Here is an 18,407-nt window from a genome sequence, read left to right on the forward strand (position 1 = left end):
TACACATCACTTCTTGGGTTACCCTATTTCTTACTTTTGTCAACTTTGTATCTTTATTTTTGGCATATAATAGTCTTTGTGTTATGTTGTAATAGCTTATAGATTAAAACTACAGCAAGAAATAATAAGATATCTTAAAAATGTGCCTTACCTGACATATGAAGCAGCTTTGCCAGTCTCTTCATCAATGGCTTGATAAGATCCCACGATATAATTCGCCAATTTTTTACTACTTATGCCTTTTTGCACTGTAAATGTCTTGGAAGCTGGACGAAATGTAATTCCTTCTTTTACATTTATTATCTGAATTGTGACTGGTGTTGACTGAACTCGGTATTTAGAGATTACTGATTGGTGAAACGCAGCTTTGTTTTTGACGGCAATACCAAATTGCAGGGTTTGTAGTTGTTCGTAGTCTAGGGCCTGCAGTAAAAATAAAATTAGAAGGAAGGAGGTGTCACAAAAATACCATCCTGCAAACCCAGTAGAGGACAAGGGGACTCTATGCAAGATTCTATGAATGGATCCTTTTATTTTTATCTAGCAAAACAGTTTCAGAAATCATTATAATCTTGAGATAGAGAAAGCTTTAGAATTCTTAATGCATGAGACTTCAGTTTGGAAACATATGTCTACAAAGCAGAGTACTTCTTTTTAGACTAGCAAAATATCATTATAGTCTCTTTAGGCTGTGAGGTGCAGTGAAAAGAACCCCAAATTTGCTATGATAACATGGTTTGATTCCTGGTTCTACTAAATAGTCGTGTGACTCAGGGTACAATAATTCAACGTCTCTTATCCTCAACTCTCCATTTCCGAAGATATACCTTACCTCACCAGGATGTAGTGAGGACTGAACAAACTAAGGCTCATAATACATTCCTATCACTGGGAGCTCTGGTCATTCACAGAATATTTATTGATTCTTGTGCAATAATGTCTTTTCTGACTTTAAAAATTCCCAGGTGGCACAGGCAAACTATCTTCATAATCTTGGTTGGCAAATATATCTCTGCAAAGCAGTGAGTGAGTGGCCCACTATCTCTTTGTAGAACCATTTGCAGAAGGTCTTGCATGATAACTATTTGTCTGATACCCTTATTGAGGTCAAACAAGAATCAAGCCCTGAGGAATCCCAGGGTAGCTTTTTTTTTTTTTTCATTCACTAGTAATTTTTTTTAAGGGTGATAAGGTAAGGAAATGCTTATTTTGGTTACATTTGTATATCATTGGAAATAACAAAGGTGAGAGATATGGATTTAAGTTTTCACTTTGCAATGACTGGCTTTCTGTGCTCAATTGTTTCTCAGCAGAGTGGAAGAGAAAGAAGTCTACACAGGTAACTATAATACAAGGGGTAAGAGACCAAAGAGATTAGAGAGTCTACGTGTGAAAGTAAGGGAATAATTCTACTTGGGGGAGTTAGGAAAGGTTTCTGAGAGATTTTCATCTGAGCTGAGTGTTGAAGGCTGCTGAGAAGTTATCCAGGCATAGGTGAGTGCATTTGCAAATCCCAGAGTTGCAGAAGGTGACAGGGAGTGTCAGCTGTAGATGGTGAATGATCTTGTGTGCAACTGGGAAGAGGGTGAGCTTCATGTTAAAGGCCAGCAGGTGGTTAGCAACTCAGGCAGCATATTGGAGTCACCTGAGGAGCCTTGAAGAGCTGCTGCTGCCTGAGCTTCTCCACAGGGCAATGGGACCAATAGTTCCTTCATCCCCACTGCCTAGGAAAAGTTGCAGGTGACTTGAGTGGGCCAATCAGGGTTGAAGGCCAACTTCACAGCCAATGGAGAGCCAGGGCAGGTTTTAAAGAGAAGAGTAAGTGGTCCAAATTGTTTTTAAGAAAAATGTGGTGAACTGGTGAGAGTGAGGAGAACAAAGTCAACAGAGAGAAGAGGTGGGGACATCTATTCAGAGATACTGCAAGTGAGGATGGCTGTAATGCTCACTCTAAAAAGTAGAGTAAAAAGGAACTATATGCACAGCTGTCCCCATGTTAAGGGAATAATAATGGGTCTGTCACTCCATTGGACTCAGAAAATTAAAGAAAGAAGCTCCCATAGAGTTCAAAGTTTTATGCCAAGGAATGGCCCCAAGGAGTGGTTATGTCTTCTATTCTACACCATATTCAAGCAGAAGTATCCTCATATTTTTCCAGATGAGGAGCCTGTCAAGCATATTAAACAAAAGCTTTACTCAATTACTTTTTATTTTGCAGATTTCATTCAGACATTCCCATTTTATAGGAAAGGTTGCAATTTTTTTCTTTGTTGACTGTAGCTAATCCATCTAAAATAGGTTGACAAATTTGTAAGCCATAATTCCATGCATTCTTATCTCTTCCTAACTTTAATCCAGCTATCGATAGTGAATGAGAGTAAGTCAAGAAATGTGTTTTGCTTTCTTGTTCTTAAAGCATGGACACCCACAATATATGAGTATGTGCTTAAAGTATGTACACCCATGCTATATCAGTGCGTGTGTTTACTGTAACAGTGGTTCCCAACCTTTTCAGCACTGGGGACTGGTTTCATGGAAGACAATTTTTCCACAGACCAGGGGTGGGGATGGTTTCAGAATGATTCAAGCATGTTATATTTATTGTGTAGTCTAACCTCTCTACTAATGGAAATCTGTGTTTGCTGCCTCTCCCCAGCGCTAGCATCACCACCTCAGCTCCACCTCAGATCATCAGGCATTAGACTCTCATAAGGAACATGCATCAGTCTAGATCTCTCACATGTGCAGCTTCCAGTAGGGTTCATGCTCCTATGAGAATCCAATGCCACTGCTGATCTGACAGGAGGCGGAGCTCAGATGGTGATGTGAGCGATGGGGAGCGGCTGTAGATACAGATGAAGCTTCACCCATTCCCTGTCGCTCATCTCCCGTTGTGCAGCCGGTTCCTAACAGGCCACAGACCAGTACTGGTCTGCTGCACAGGGGTTGGTGACCACAGCTATAGAAGGTACAATAGCTTGGAAAGAAATAAGCCAACATGTTATGAGATGTTGTCTTTAGGTAATGGAGCTGTGTGGGGATTTTTTTAAAATTCTATCTACTTTTATGTGTTTTCTATAATGAAATGGTAGTATTAATAAATAATAAATAAATAAATAAAATAATAAATAAATAAATAAATAGGCCGGGCGTGGTGGCTCACACCTGTAATCTTAGCACTCTGGGAGGCCGAGACGGGAGAATCACTCAAGGTCAGGAATTTGAAACCAGCCTGAGCAAGAGCGAGACCCCATCTCTACTAAAAATAGAAAGAAATTAATTGGACAACTAAAAAATTATATATAAAAAAAATTAGCCGGGCATGGTGACACATGCCTGTAGTCCCAGCTACTCAGGAGGCTAAGGCAGTAGGATTGCTTGAGCCCAGGAGTTTGAGGTTGCTGTGAGCTAGGCTGACACCACGGTACTCTATCCCAGGCAACAGAGTGAGACTGTCTCAAAAACAAAACAAAACAAAACAAAAAAAAAAAAGAAAAAGAAATTATAAATTTTATTTGTACAAATGATAGTTTTAGTTAATACAGAACATTTTTACCAGTGAAGGGAAATCGGACTTACCTTAACCACCTTCAGGATGCCTTCATTAGTTTTGGGATCAGTTTGTATTTCAAACCAATTCCCTTCATTCCCAGAGGTAAAGAAATATTCTGCAAGCCAATTATCTGTGTATTCTTCATCCCAATCTGTTACTTGAAATCGAAGTAAGTCAGAACTTAAAGTGTTTTCCTCAATATGTGCTGAATACTGAAAAGCAGAGAAGCAGAATTTAAGATGCAGTGATAGGTTTTACCTAAAAGGATTATATTTATTCTAAATGGTATTAATAATTACTTCTCAAATTATATATTGCCTCCTTGCTGGCTACTGAATTCTTATAATTTAAATAATCTTATTTTTTAAAAAGAAAAGTGCAAAGGACTTAAATAAAAGACAACAAACAAGAAATAGTGAAATAGGATGGCAAATCATTAAATGTATATTTAAACGATCATTTAAGGAGCAGTGGGTATACCTGAGAGTCTCTAAGCACTGGGAAGTTGTCATTGACATCTTTCACTTTAATGCTACATTCGCATTGAGTCGCTAGTCCTTCTCCATCTTTGTCTGCACCACTCACAACCAGGCGATAGCTGCTAACTTGCTAAATTTGGAGAAAAAAATAAAGAAAAAGAATTAATCTCCAAGAATATGAATGGAAACTAATTGCTTCTTATGGGTAAGGAGCTGAAAATATACAAGTTCATGTAGAGGGGGTTTGTGGAGTTGAGTGGAAGTTTTTAAGGGGGTAGAACACATTTTCTTTTGTGAGTTTCTTATGGCCAGGCAGTACTATATACTTAGAGCAAAAATGGGCAATGAATAGAGTGGGATGATAAACTCACTTGTAGAGCTTCCCTGTTGGTCTATTGGGAAAATTGTTGGCACGAAAGTAGCAGGTAGCCTGATAAGGTGGCCCGTGGTGATGGACATAGAGTGTCATGGTGGGAGGTAATGGGGAGAAGAGAGGAAGGGGATTCTTAAGTGTTGTGGAATCAGGGGTAAACTTAAAAGGAGAAGTCAGAAGAAAGAGTGTGATGTCAAAGAAGGCTTGATTCCAGACAGAAATTTTGCCTTTGATCTAAGAAATTTCTTTTTCCTCTGTCATATGGAGAATTAGTCACAGGTCAGTCTTCATCCATAGATGCCAATGCTTACTTTTACTTCCCTGCTTGAACTTCCACTGGTATGTTTAGAGTACAGTTGATAGTGCAGGTGCCAGTTAAACATCCCACCTCAGCAGAACCACACTCAAGAATGCAAACAATTTCCCTAGATTGGCCCAGTTGAGTATTGGTTTTCTTTACAATCAAACCCTTTATTACAGAATGTTTCCCAAATGCCTTGCTGTACCTCTCGGTCAAGAGAATTGGTCAAAGTGCGGATTTCCCCCGTGTTTCTGCTGAGGAGGAACATGGGTGTGCTTGCAGGTTCCTGAGAGACGATTTTGAAGGCAATTTTAGAGTTTAAATGGTTTGGTTCATCTGCATCTGTGGCATTTAGTATCATCACCAGCGTGTCTAGGAAAGAACCGAAAAATGTTCATTGAAGAATATGCAAAGATTGACATTATGTTCACATTAAATGTTCAACACCATTTCATATTGATCCTTGTTAATATCTTAGAACCATCTATATGCTCAAAAAAAATTGCACGTCTCTTTCTGTCTCTCCCAACTGGGTAGAACTGTGCTGCCTTCCATAAAAGTCCTTCCGGTCTCTCTAAGTCTCGGCTTTGTTGAGGTTGAGACTATTTTCTGTCTTTATTTTTTCCCCTTGATGGATGGTTTTATAATTCCACCCATTTCTCAAATTATCCAAGTAATGTGAGTGTGTCTCTATCCTTTATAATCTGAAAGAGCCCAGCTGCTGCATCCAGGCTACCTACACGGCTGCCTCTTTAGCTTTGTAACTTCCTGATACTCACGGAACTTGTATATATAAAATAAATGCCTATTGATCTGAAAACAGGACTATACCCTAGAAATATAATGGTAGTAGACAATTAGCTCAACTACACATTCTATAATGGAAGACCCAGATTACCTTGATGAATTTTTTTTTCAAAACTACTGATCGGGTTGGGTGTGGTGGCTCACACCTGTAATCCTAGTACTCTGGGAGGTCAAGGTAGGAGAATCCCTTGAGCTCAGGAGTTTGAGACCAGCCTGAGCAAGGGTGAGACCTTGTCTCCACTAAAATTAGAAAAAATTGGCCAGGCTCAGTGGTGTGTGCCTATAGTCCCAGCTATGAAGGAGGCTGAGGCAGGAGGATCACTTGAGCCCAGGAGTTTGAGGTTGCTGTGAGCTACGATGCCACCATGGCACTCTAGCCTGGGCAACATAGCAAGAGTCTGTCTCAAAAAAAAAAAAAAAAAAAGAAAGAAAGAAAGAAAAGAAAAAAAGGATGCCCCTTTCCTTAATAAAATAACAAAAAAACTACTGATCAAACTAAGAGAACAAATTAGTTTATAAGAATGATATATTGTAGTGATATTCATATTTAAAAATAGATAAATTGAGAGTGGTAGGTACTGTAAAAGACTTACTTGAAGCACTGTTTTCTTCAATTTCACCCATAAATATGCTTTGCGAAAATACTGGAGCATTATCATTAACATCCAAAATTTTGACCGTTAGTATAAGTGGTTTCTCTACATCTTGTCCTAGGGCATTTACAGCCCGACATGTGATCTAGAAACAGAGTGACAGTGTGAATTGTTACTATACAAACTTAGTTTGCATATTATTAAAACTTGTAGAAATGAGGCCTCTCCTGGCACATACAGAACTTTTGTGCAAAGAAGAAAACTATTTCCCCAAAAGGTAGACAAAGTGGGAAAAAGTGCCCACTCTGGGCAGACGGACTGGGCAAGCTGTCCCTCCCTCCAGGCAGCTGGTGTCTCATGCAAGCCACATGCTGGATTTTGGCATGCACTCCTGGGGTTTTCCTTCAGGCTCACAAACTAAGTGTAGGCTCTTTGTGGAGGGACTAATTTTGTTATTTGGCGGTGGACTGATTCATGCACTGATCTTTACTCTAAATTCACCAGCAGAGGAGTGTCACTTTCTAAAGCTAGGGTACACAAGAAGGGTAGCCCAATGATGAGGACACCAGCTTACCAGGAAGCTGGGGGTTTCCTCTCGATCAACTATGGCTGTTATGTTGATATCTCCAGTGTTTTGATCCACAACAAAGATGCCAAAAGGTGGCTGATCGATTCCCACTCCAGAAATTCGGTAGGTAATTTTCTGCATTGCTTGATAATCTGAAGTAATCTGTAGCCAAAAAATATGCAAAATGTTGAGGTGAACATCACTCAGACCTTTTCCTCCCCACCCCCACCTCCATAGTCTAAGGTTATTGTTTATTTGATTCACTCATTTTGACACTGTGCAATTTATTTTTTTGCCTTGATAGATATTAGGGATATGAATTAAAATCAAATTGTTGCTTCTGCCAACTAGGCTGGAGCACCATGTGTTAATCATTTTGGCTTTGGAATATTTGCTTGGACTATGGCCAAGTGGTGATGTTAAATGTTCAGAGCAGGTCAAGGGCATGTAATATTGACGAGGCTACTCTTAAAGGGTCTGTCCTTATCTGATGACATTAAAAAAAGATGCTTATTTAGTTTAAGTAGGGGAAATTGGAGAGAAAAAAAAGGAATGGGATTATATGGCAGGTGTTAAAATATGTATCAGAATGATATGTTTATTATTGTAATTTTTAAGCTTTTTAACAGGGAAAATTTCAAATATATATGAAATTAGAATAGTATAATGAACCTGACACCTCTCATCAACACATGGCCAACCAATGTGTGCTCCCAACCTTTTCACTAATTGTCTTATCCATGTATATTTGTTCTATTTGTTTGCTAGAATCTGTATTCAAGTAAGGTTTATATATGAAAATTGTTCAGGCTGAGTGTGGTGGCTCACGCTTGTAATCCTAGCACTCTGGGAGGCCGAGGTGGGTGGATTGCTCAAGGTCAGGAGTTCGAGACCAGCCTGAGCAAGAGCAAGACCCCGTCTCTACTAAAAATAGAAAGAAATTATCTAGACAACTAAAAATATACATATACAAAAACAAAAAATTAGTTGGGCGTGGTGGCACATGCCTGGAGTCCCAGCTACTTGGGAGGCTGAAGCAGAAGGACTGCTTGAGCCCAGGAGTTTGAGGTTGCTGAGAGCTAGGCTGACGCCACGGCACTCTAGCCTGTGCAACAGAGTGAGATTCTGTCTCAAAAAAAAAAAAAAATTGTTCAGTATGTCTTAATTCTTTTTTATAACTCTAGAAGTCACCTCTATCTCTCTCTTTCTCACTCTATTATTATTATTATTATTATTATTGTACTATTTTAATTGAAGATACCAGTTCATTTGTTCTGTGTACTCCCCAGTCTATATTTTGCTAATTGGAATTGCCCTATTATTTTAATATACATCTTACACATTTATTCTAAAAACTCAAACTGCCCCTGTCGATATACCTTACCTTGGCAATTGGGTTTCTTTTTGAGTTGTCTTCTCTTTCTCTGCAGGGTTTTGCAAATTTCACCCATTCACGTTTATACCTTCTTTTGGTTTGTTGCACTGCTGTTCTATCTTCTTCATGTTGTCCTTTTGTCTTATGTAAAAAGGGATTCCATTTATTATATGTATTAATGGCAATTTTTACTTTGATTATTTATTATAAATACCTAGGTTGAAGAACCCCTATGTTTCAAGATATCTAAGAGTGTTAGATGTCTAATTTGCTCTTCCTGGCACTTTGTCAGGCAAGAAACATTAAATAACTAAAATAATTACAAAGCTATATGTTTTTAATATTAGTATTTAATTATATTTTATGTTTTCTTTTTTTTTATTTTTATTTTTTTTTATTTCGGCATATTATGGGGGTACAGATTTTAAGATTTCAATAAATGTCCATTTCCCCCCCTCCTCCCAAAAGTCTGATATGTTTTCTTTATATACTCCACAATATCAAACTGGGCATATAGGATTTGACCAGTTGATATGTTTAAGATAAAAAGAAAGAATGCATGAAATAAATTATAATAATGTTATTTAAAGATGACTGGTTTTTAAATGTTGTTGGGTTAGTTGCTAGAATTTTAATATATTTATTTTCACAATTAAATACTTTGAAACATCAAATATTTACATTTCCTATACACAATTTTGATTTTCTAAATTAAACTATTATAAGTAAAAAATTCTTTTTCATACTTTACCTCTATATGCAATTCTCCGTGAACCAATATGACCACCTGTGGACATTTAAATAAAGTCAAATTAAATGTGAATCCTTCACATAAGTAATTACATAAAATTAATAATCCTGATTATTACATTCTGTTGTTCATATTGTACTTTGTTTCTATTTCAAAAGAAGTAGGTTTGGAGAAGCAATATTCAAAAGGTAAATTCCTATCAGGAAAAGGAATATTGCTCTCAATATAAGCAAGTTCTTCTAGTTCTAGCCATTCTACAAACAGTTCCCAGAAGCTATGGAAGCCATTGCTTTGGGAAACAATGTGATCATCATTGTGATAAGCTTCAGAAAGTGGCCATAGGGGATTATTAAAAACCATCACCCACCCAACTGACTTGTAAGAAGGCAATCCTATATTAGTTATCTGCAATCACAGGGCATTTTCTTTAATTGTACAAGAGTGGAGAGAATGAAATGGAACTAGTCTGGTTTAGAGAATGGTACATAAAAGATAAGGATATGCTATTCTAATCACAGATATTGTTTGCTGTGAGGCATGGATCTGTTAATCTCCGCCTTATTACTTCAATTTAAACTTTGAACTTAATTTTCAAACTGGTATGAAACAAATCAAATGAGGGTGAAATGAAGCCAGGAAGGCTAGGGGCTTCACTTTCTCAAAAGTATATGATGGGACCTTCTTCTGCATCATTTTCCATCTTGTTTTCCAACTGGAATGCATTCCTCTTTCTTCTCCACCCACCTAAGTATTACTCATCCTTTAAGATCCACTCAAGTTCCAACAACCTCCTTGAAACTCTCTATTGATTACTTCTTTTCTGAGTTTGTACAATACATATTCTGTACCATGCAATTCAGCCCATGACAGTTTACCATGGTTTATTATTTCTTATTGTTTTATGTGCATGAAAGCAATCTGTGCTAAGCCAAGAGAATTATAAACTTTTCAAATCAGTGCTTTTGTATATTTTTTTCTTGCAACCCTCATAATGCTTGTCTCTTATCAGGTGTTTACAGCAACTATTTGCTGATCCATTGATTATCTGATCTGAAGAGAATCTAGTAGGAAAATGATTGCAGAAAATAAACCAGTTGAAAAAAATTAGGAAGAGTAATAGTAGTAGCGGATGTATATTATGTGGTTTCTGTGTTAGGTGCCATTTCTAGAACTTTATACTATTATCTCATTTAATACAGCAGCCATCTGTCCGGGTGCGGTGGCTCACGCCTATAATACTAGCATTCTGGGAGGTGGAGGCAGGAGGATTGCTCGAGGTTAGGAGTTTGAAATCAGCATGAGCAAGAGCGAGACCCCATCTCTACTATAAATAGAATGAAATTAATTGGCCAACTAAAATATATAGAAAAAATTAGCAGGGCATGGTGGCGCATGCCTGTAGTCCCAGCTACTTGGGAGGCTGAGGCAGGAGGATCGCTTGAGCCCAGGAGTTTGAGGTTGCTGTGAGCTAGGCTGATGCCACGGTACTCACTCTAGCCTGGGCAACAAAGTGAGACTCTGTCTCAAAAAAAAAAAAAAAACAAACATACAGCAGCCATCTGAAGGAGACTACATTATTATAATCTCTATTTTATGGATGAAGAAATGGAAACATGAGAGAATGAATACTTTACACCCTCCCCCCCCCCCAACAGCTAGCAGCCCTGGTGGAGCCAGGATTTGAATTTCAGCCTGACTGCAGAGCTTATACATCACTACCACACCAAAGTTGGCATAAAGAAAAAAAAAACTAGTGGTAGGAAGAAAGTTATATGACAGTCAATTTAGATTTACATCTGGTCAAAGTCTGTGGTTGCTCCTGAAACAATGAAGACTTATTACATTGTTTATTATTTAGAGTTATAATGAATAGACAAGTCCAAGTCTGAACCAGAGGAGAACTACGTCAGGCATAGGATGTCAGGACTCTTCTTCCATTCTAAACATTTCAGCTGAAACTCCGATTTCAGAGAGCATGTGTTCAGATTGTCATAAAAAAGAACTAGTACATGTGGTTATAACATGTCTCAAAATGATTTTACAAAGGTGCTGCTCTTTATTAAGCAATACCGTGAGTTACTTGGGAGAAAAGACCAGAGCAATGCGGTAATCGTACAACTCCTTTCCCAGTTCATGAGAACAACTCAGCCACACGTGAGGGAAGGGATGGGCCAGGCATGCTCCCCTTTACAGGAAAACTGGAAAGAGTCATCCAGAAAATATGAATCATGTTTGTACTAGCACCATAGAGAATGATTCTTCTAAGAGACATGAAGATACAATTTCTGTTTTCCTGGGAAGCCAAGGAAAGACAAACCCTAAACTATGGAGAATTAACATTGTAGACAATTGCTTCTTGTTTGTTCAATCTTTTCATAGAATCAGATCCCTTAGAGAAGTTTTTTAGCCTAAATCCTTACTCTTTCTTAGTTTATTTTTAAAGTCAGACCACCAAGAACATTCCCTGATTTGGGGAAACATTGCGGAAATGTGATTTTTTTTTGTACTTCTAGGGATATACAGTAATTGACATGAAACATTTCTGAATATTGCAATGCTCTTTAGATATTTAGAAATGTAATCACAGCCTTACATTATTAAGAATAGTATTATTTTTAAAAAGCTTAAGTTATTTTAGTTAATTGAAACTTATAGCCAGGCACAGTGGCTCATGCCTGTAATCCTATAACTCTGGGAGGCCGAGGGGTTAGGAGTTCGAAACCAGCCTGAGCAACAGCAAGACCCCGTCTCTACTAAAAAAATAGAAAGAAATTAATTGGCCAACTAAAAATATATAGAAAAAATTAGCTGGGCATGGTGGCACATTCCTGTAGTCCCAGCTACTTGGGAGGCTGAGGCAGAAGGATTGCTTGAGCCCAGGAGTTTGAGGTTGCTGTGAGCTAGGCTGACGCCACGGCACTCTAGCCTGGGCAACAGAGCGAGACTCTGTCTCAAAAACCAAACAAACAAAAGAAAACTTATATAATAGATACTTGTTTTAGTTAATTTGCTAATATAATAATTTTGATTATTTAAAAAATAATGTCATTTATTTATTTTGACAAAAACTATATATACATATTATATACAATATGTTCTTTTGAGATGTGTATAAATTGTGGAATGGCTAAATCAAGCTAATAAATATTTAAATAGTTTTCTGACAATTTAAATCAACTAAGTTTTCTCTTTTGGTGGCCTGGATTGAGAATACCAATACAGAAAAAGCACACCTCAGCTTGAGAATTTCTGTACTTTTCTATCTTCCTCTTGTTTTCTGGTTATTTGGTAAATTTTAATTATATGATTTCTAAAACATCAGTATAGCCTAAATGCCTTGGTATGGATAGAAATTAGAAATATTTTATTAAAAGAAAATCTGATTAATAAATTTAAAACATGTGTAAAATGATCTGGCATCATATGCCCAATTTGCTAATAAAAATGTATATTGTTATACCGTTAAGGTTACTTTTGAATATGGTAGATATACAATAAATATAATTTGAGGTTGTGGGTGGCTAGACTTTTAAAAAACCATTTGCAATAACACCTGCTATTTAAGTTAGTTTAGTCCAGAATTTTGGGGGGGTTATCTCAAACTTTAGTGTAAGGAGGGACAGGGCATTAGTCTATGGATTAGCTGCATGGAGCTTATCCCAGTAGGTCCTCGGGCATGACCCCTCTCATCTCTAGAATGGGCATTTCTCTCTGGGAAATTTGTAGAATGAATTAGAAAATGCAAAGAAAGCATTATAGATTGTATTGATTTTGGGGGAAAAATGTCACAAAATATACACAGGTTGGTGATATTCTTATAATTGGTACTCTATGATAATTGTGAATGTGTTAGATCATAGAGCTCATTCAATGTATTTGATGAATAAATTACATAGGTACAGTTCAGAAGAAATGAGCAATGATATATCATAATATTATGATTTTTCATAATATCTTATAGCTTTCTATATATGTTGAATTTTTTAATTAAAATTTAAAAATCCCCAAGACAAGGTTGGGTGCAATGGCTCACACCTGCAATCCTAGCACTCTGGGAGGCCCAGGTGGGCAATTGCTCAAGGTCAGGAGTTCGAAACCAGCCTGAGTAACAGCGAGACCCCGTCTCTACAAAAATAGAAAGAAATTAATTGGCCAACTAAAAATATATTAAAAAATTTAGCCGGGCATGGTGGTGCAAGCTTGTAGTCCCAGCTACTCGGGAGGCTGAGGCAGTAGGATTGCTTGAGCCCAGGAGTCTGAGGTTGCTGTGATCTAGGCTGACGCCACGGCACTCGAGCCCGTGCAACAGAGTGAGACTATGTTTCAAAAACAAAACCAAAACAAAAAAATAAAAATAAAAATCCCCAAGACATTATAATAAACTTTGTATTTATCAAGGCAAATTCCTTAACTGAACAAAAATGATATATGTCTCATTACTTGGAAAATTATCATTTAATTTTGGACAATTCCATTGTCAATAACTGATTTTTAGAATAAACTCGATTTAGAAAGTTAAACCTTGTATCATGATAGGGATGCTAAGAAAACCGCAAATATTCTTGCATGTTCTTAAATGCTCACTTTAAATGCTGTAGGCTGTAGTCAAGTGTGGTACTATAAAATTGGACACTAGACTCTGAATTGCCTGCATTTAAATCCCAGTTCCAGCCATGTATCAGCATATAACTTGGGAACATTACGTACTCTTTCAGTTTCCTTGTCTGTAAAATAGGGCTAATTTTACTTACCTTATAGGTTTGTTGTGAGGATTAAATAAATTAATAGGTATATAAAGCACATAGATGAGCTCTAGCCCATAGTAAGCTAATTTTATTAACATTTAATAAATTGTTAATTCTGTCACCTAACTTAAAAAAATGTAAAAAGAGGAACTTTGACTGATATGAAGTGACCTGTTATTGTTATTATTTACTGTCAAGGCACAGAAAGACCATTAGAGTAAAAGGAAACAGTGCAGTTCTGTAGGTTGCTCCTTGAACAACTTCAGGGGGCACTGTTCACACTGTACTTTATGTGTTGCACCTCCTGCAATTGTGCAGTGCACAACCTGGCCAGCTGCATAGCGGTCCTGCAAAAAAAATGTGCATATTGGACAGATTCAATTATTCATCTTATAATTATGGATAGTAACAAATCGTCTATGTAATTTCCTTGTGATGACCTATCCAAAGCAAGCCCTCACCTTAGGCTATCAGATTGACTCTTAACTGGAAAGGAAGAGCCAAAGGCTAAGAGGTTTATGAGAAACCTCTTGAGCACTGAGTGTTCCAGATCCAGCTGAAAACTGGTTTCAGGTATTAAGCCAGTGGGAGTGCTAATTGGTGGAAGTAATTACATCTTTCCCAACTTCTGCCCAAGTAGGTGGGGCTGGGAAGAATCATTTGGCAAGGTTATTCCAATTTTAGAATCTCAGCTTTTGGAGAGGCTCAGTAAAAAAAAAAAATGTATCTTTATATATTTCTTAGCACTAGAAACTGGATTAATCAAGAGAAGAAAAGGTATCTCAGAGATTTCCTTTTCTTAAAACTTTGGGCCATTTAGCCTACAATTCATTCCTAAAAATTTACTTTTTGAGTGTTCTATAGAAGAAGGTAGTTGAAGATAGTTGTGCTATATTTAGAACATGTGCTAATTCAGAACTCAATATTTAAACTTCTCTCTTTTTTTTTCCTACCACCACCAATTTCTTTAAAAAAATTATACTTTAAAAATCTTTAGATTTTAAGACATCGCTATTAATTGTGTAATGAGTAAAGTTTCTTTTTCTTTTTAAAGTTTTACATAATAATATAATAACATGAAATTATATTGCTCATTGTCCAAATGCTAACAGGAATGTTATATGACAAACTGTTTTGAATCTGGTGGACTGTAGAACACTGAACAATATTGTCCTTTGAAGACAAATTTATTCAAAAGGTTAAATCTCTGAAGATAGGCATTTCGACCACAAATGCTTTCTTCAAATGTGTTTACTTTGTAGTGTGTGAAATGGATCAAACAAGCACAAAAAACAGATATTACATTTTTGTTCAATAATAGGCAGGTGTTCCCCATGCTTTCTCTTGTCAATAATTCATCTTTGAAGACTGAACAGCTGAAATTTTGAGAAACTTCTCCAAGTTTGAAAACATGTTATTTTCCCACACCCACCAATACAGTCATTTAAAATATACCTTTTATTTTTCCTAGTCAATTTTCAAGCAATTAATCTCACAACTGTTTTTGACATGCTCTTTGGCTCAAGAAAAAAGTAGGTCCTTTCTCGACTTGTTTAAACTGGATGTTGGTGGTTATTTAAGATGGTAAGACCCAATTATTAAGATGCTATCAAGAAGTATCACTATTACTAAAATATTACAAGTGATAAAAATTAGAGTCTTAACAAAGCACTTTATATTTCTCAAAGCACTTCTTTTTTGCACACAAGGCACACTTTGTTGCTTTATTCACACTATGGCCATTTTCATTAGGCGGGGGCTGGGGTATAATTATTCATATTTGACAGTTGAGGAGACAAGGCCTGCAATGAATCAGTGGTATTACTAGAGATTCAAGTCTGTGACTTTGCTAATATCTCATCTCTCTAGGCAGTCACTGGATGGTGGAATTATTCCAAAACCTCCAAACACGTCTTCCACCTCTCAGACCCCACCCTTCAACAAATAAAGGTATGCATTCCCACCTGACAATGCTTTCAAAAACATTGCTTTTTTTGTCCTCCATAACCACACTATTTCAAAATTCTGGGTGGCTCCCATTTCTAAAAGGATTTCATTAGCTTTTACAGAAAGCACTTTTCAATCTGACCCTCAGCTGCCTTTCCAGCTCACACGTTTAGATTCTCCAAAGCAAACTGTCATTCCAGCCAAACCGGTGTGTCCATTGCCCCTGGGCAAATGCCATCATCGTGCCTGCCTTTGATTATGCTGGTCTGACGACCCAAGATACTTCCCCTTGGCCCACCTATACTTATCAAAAAGCTGCTCAGATCTCACGGAATCCACCTCGCCTTGGTTGCCTGCCTCACTCCTGACTTACACTTCCTCCTGTCAATAGCATTAATAGCAGACAACACTGTCCAGTAGAAATATAATAAGATCCGCAAATGCAAGTCACATGTATAATTTTAAAATTTCTACTAGCTACATTAAGACAGTTTTAGAAAGGTGAAATTAACATGTTAATTAACATATGTTAAAATTAACCATATCTTTAATTTAATCTCATATATCCAAAATACTATCATTTCAACCTACAATCAATATAAAAACTATCAGTAACATATCTTACATTCTTTTGTTCGTACTAAATCTTCAAATCATGATATCTATTTTATACTTAACAGCTCGTCTGAACTCAGACCAACCACATTTCAAATGGTTAAAAATCTCATATGATTAGTAGCTAACATATTGGACAGAGCAGGTCTAGACACTCAGTTTAACAATTATATAGGAAGTTACACTGTTTAAATAGCTTGTGTGTGTGTGTGTGTGTGTGTGTGTGTGTGTGTGCAAGTGAGTAAAATTTTCCTGAGTGGAGTAAAATGTCTGACATTTCATAGTTTCCTCCATGACTAGAATTACAGGGGCACTGTGGGTGGGTGGTGTTACTAATAGATTAGAGAGGGCTCATTTGAATAATCATTCATTTATTCATTCTTCAAATAATCATATGTCTGCTCTATGACGATATTGTAATACGCATTAGGAATACAAAGGTAAAAAAAAATACCCAATATATAAGGATTTTATAGTCACTCTAGAATCTGAGGGGAAATTGAGAGTGGTCTATGTGTCAGAGCAGGGAAAAGAGCTTCCCTTAGTGTGTGGTGGTCCAATTCTGTGTCCTGATGGCAACGCTATTGCAACACGTGTGCCCCAAACCCCCAACTTCCCCATCTTGGTCATTGGCTCGGACAAATGGGTTATCAGGCTACCTGCACTTCAGCCCAGAAATTCCCCATTGGAAAGGTGGGAAAGTCATATAACTGTCACATTTCTCTTTACAGCATTTCTTGTTTCAAACAAACTCATTAGGAACCTTAAACAGTTACATTGTCATAACAGAAACAGAATCTTAGGAAGAGCTGAGGCTCATTTCCTGCTTGAACACTGTCTTGAGAGGGAAGGCTGGGAAATTCTAGCTCACAAAGCAGCCTAATCTAACGTTAGACAACTTTAGTTTTTAGAAAGTTCTATCTTGAGATTTATTGTCTGTAACATCTTGAAAGCCATTTATTTCTATTTTTTTAGATGAAGAAATTAGGCAAACTGATGCCTTAGCCAACCCAGTTTATCATCGACAACATTGGAATTAGGAATTTTTTTGGATAGTCACTTAAGGTATATTTAACTGTTTTTGATATCTTCAAGTAACATAATATTGTAACCTTTTTTTCTTCACTGTAACAACACAGTTGAGGAATAAACTAATCTGTAACATCCAGATAAATGTTCTTCTTCTCTTTTAGATAACACTAAGTAAAACTTTCCCACACAATAGAAGTATTATTCCCCTGAAAAAATGGCTTAAAAATGTCGTATGTCTTTTTCTGTACCCAAATGGTGGATTATTATTATTTTTGCATGTAATGGCTAAACATAAACACTGTTTTCTTAGGAATCCTCCCAGGTTCTCTGAATGAAACGTTGCTTTGATTTTCATTCAGCGGTCTTTGGGTCTTTGACTATTTGAAAAGCATGTCAGGTAACAAGACCAGGCATGTAGAGTTCTTAGCCATATTCTTAAGAGACATATAATCTTGAAAAATAGAAGTGGCTCTCTTTTATGTTTTCATGTGTATGTTAGAAAAATGAATAAAAACATAACTTTGAAGAAAATGAAGGTGTTGTAGAAAATATAACCTGAGACTGGTGTTACTTAATTCGTTGCCTAAAGCAATACTAAATGGTTACTTTAAAATTCATTTCTTTCTGGTTTATTTTTTCTATGTAAAATACAACATTTAAAAAAAAACAACAAAAGGAGGAAAGGGGAAATCTTTACAATTTCATTTTAAAGTGTTTATTTGCACTGTACTTTTCTAGAATTTATAATAGGGGATTCAGCAATCCAATATTACATTCTCTAACAAAGAAGGAAACAGGGAAAGTTTGAGATTATTAGGAAAATACAGGACTTACCATTAAAATGGCCAGAGCCCCTGAGGTTCTGGGAAGGAGCCTCATCGTTGTCTTTGATTTCCCTGGTGAACAAATCCAAGTGAGCTGCGGCTTCTGTCCTGCCAGCAGTCCGCAAATGATGTCTAAGAAAAGCCTGTAGCAGCGTGGCTGCTGCCTTCTGCATGAGTCTACAGATGGCCTGTTATGCGGTCCCTCCCCACCCTAAACCAAGGATTGGTCTCACCAGAAACGCTTGCATCACTTTTGCTCCCAGGTAAAAACTTAGACACACCTCGATTCCTAAAGCAATGAAATCCTTTGTTGGAAGCTGAAAGAAAAGTTCACAGGCTAAAGACAAAGTTTAAGAGGAAGGCAGCAGATGAATAATAAATTAATCATGATATGGAAGTGCAAAAGCTAGCCCTGACCACACTGAAAAAGAATCTAGTTGGCTT

General features: G+C 37.0%; 1 protein-coding gene across 1 annotated transcript in view; it reads right to left on the minus strand.

The window, feature by feature from the left end:
• The window catches only part of DSG3 (desmoglein 3), a 30,613-nt gene extending 12,422 nt beyond the window's left edge, over positions 1–18,191 (minus strand). Inside the window, exons 1-9 of the mRNA XM_012782555.2 lie at positions 17,974–18,191; positions 8,801–8,836; positions 8,059–8,190; positions 6,681–6,836; positions 6,107–6,251; positions 4,912–5,078; positions 4,034–4,162; positions 3,580–3,765; positions 152–423 (exon numbers count right to left, since the gene is read on the minus strand). Coding sequence (XP_012638009.2) covers positions 152–423; positions 3,580–3,765; positions 4,034–4,162; positions 4,912–5,078; positions 6,107–6,251; positions 6,681–6,836; positions 8,059–8,190; positions 8,801–8,836; positions 17,974–18,018 — 1,268 coding nt within the window. The 5' untranslated portion in view covers positions 18,019–18,191. The remainder of the gene's footprint in view (positions 1–151; positions 424–3,579; positions 3,766–4,033; positions 4,163–4,911; positions 5,079–6,106; positions 6,252–6,680; positions 6,837–8,058; positions 8,191–8,800; positions 8,837–17,973) is intronic.
• Between the last annotated feature and the right edge of the window lie 216 nt (positions 18,192–18,407).

The sequence above is a fragment of the Microcebus murinus genome, chromosome 17 (assembly GCF_040939455.1).
Source record: "Microcebus murinus isolate Inina chromosome 17, M.murinus_Inina_mat1.0, whole genome shotgun sequence".
Lineage (NCBI taxonomy): Eukaryota > Metazoa > Chordata > Mammalia > Primates > Cheirogaleidae > Microcebus > Microcebus murinus.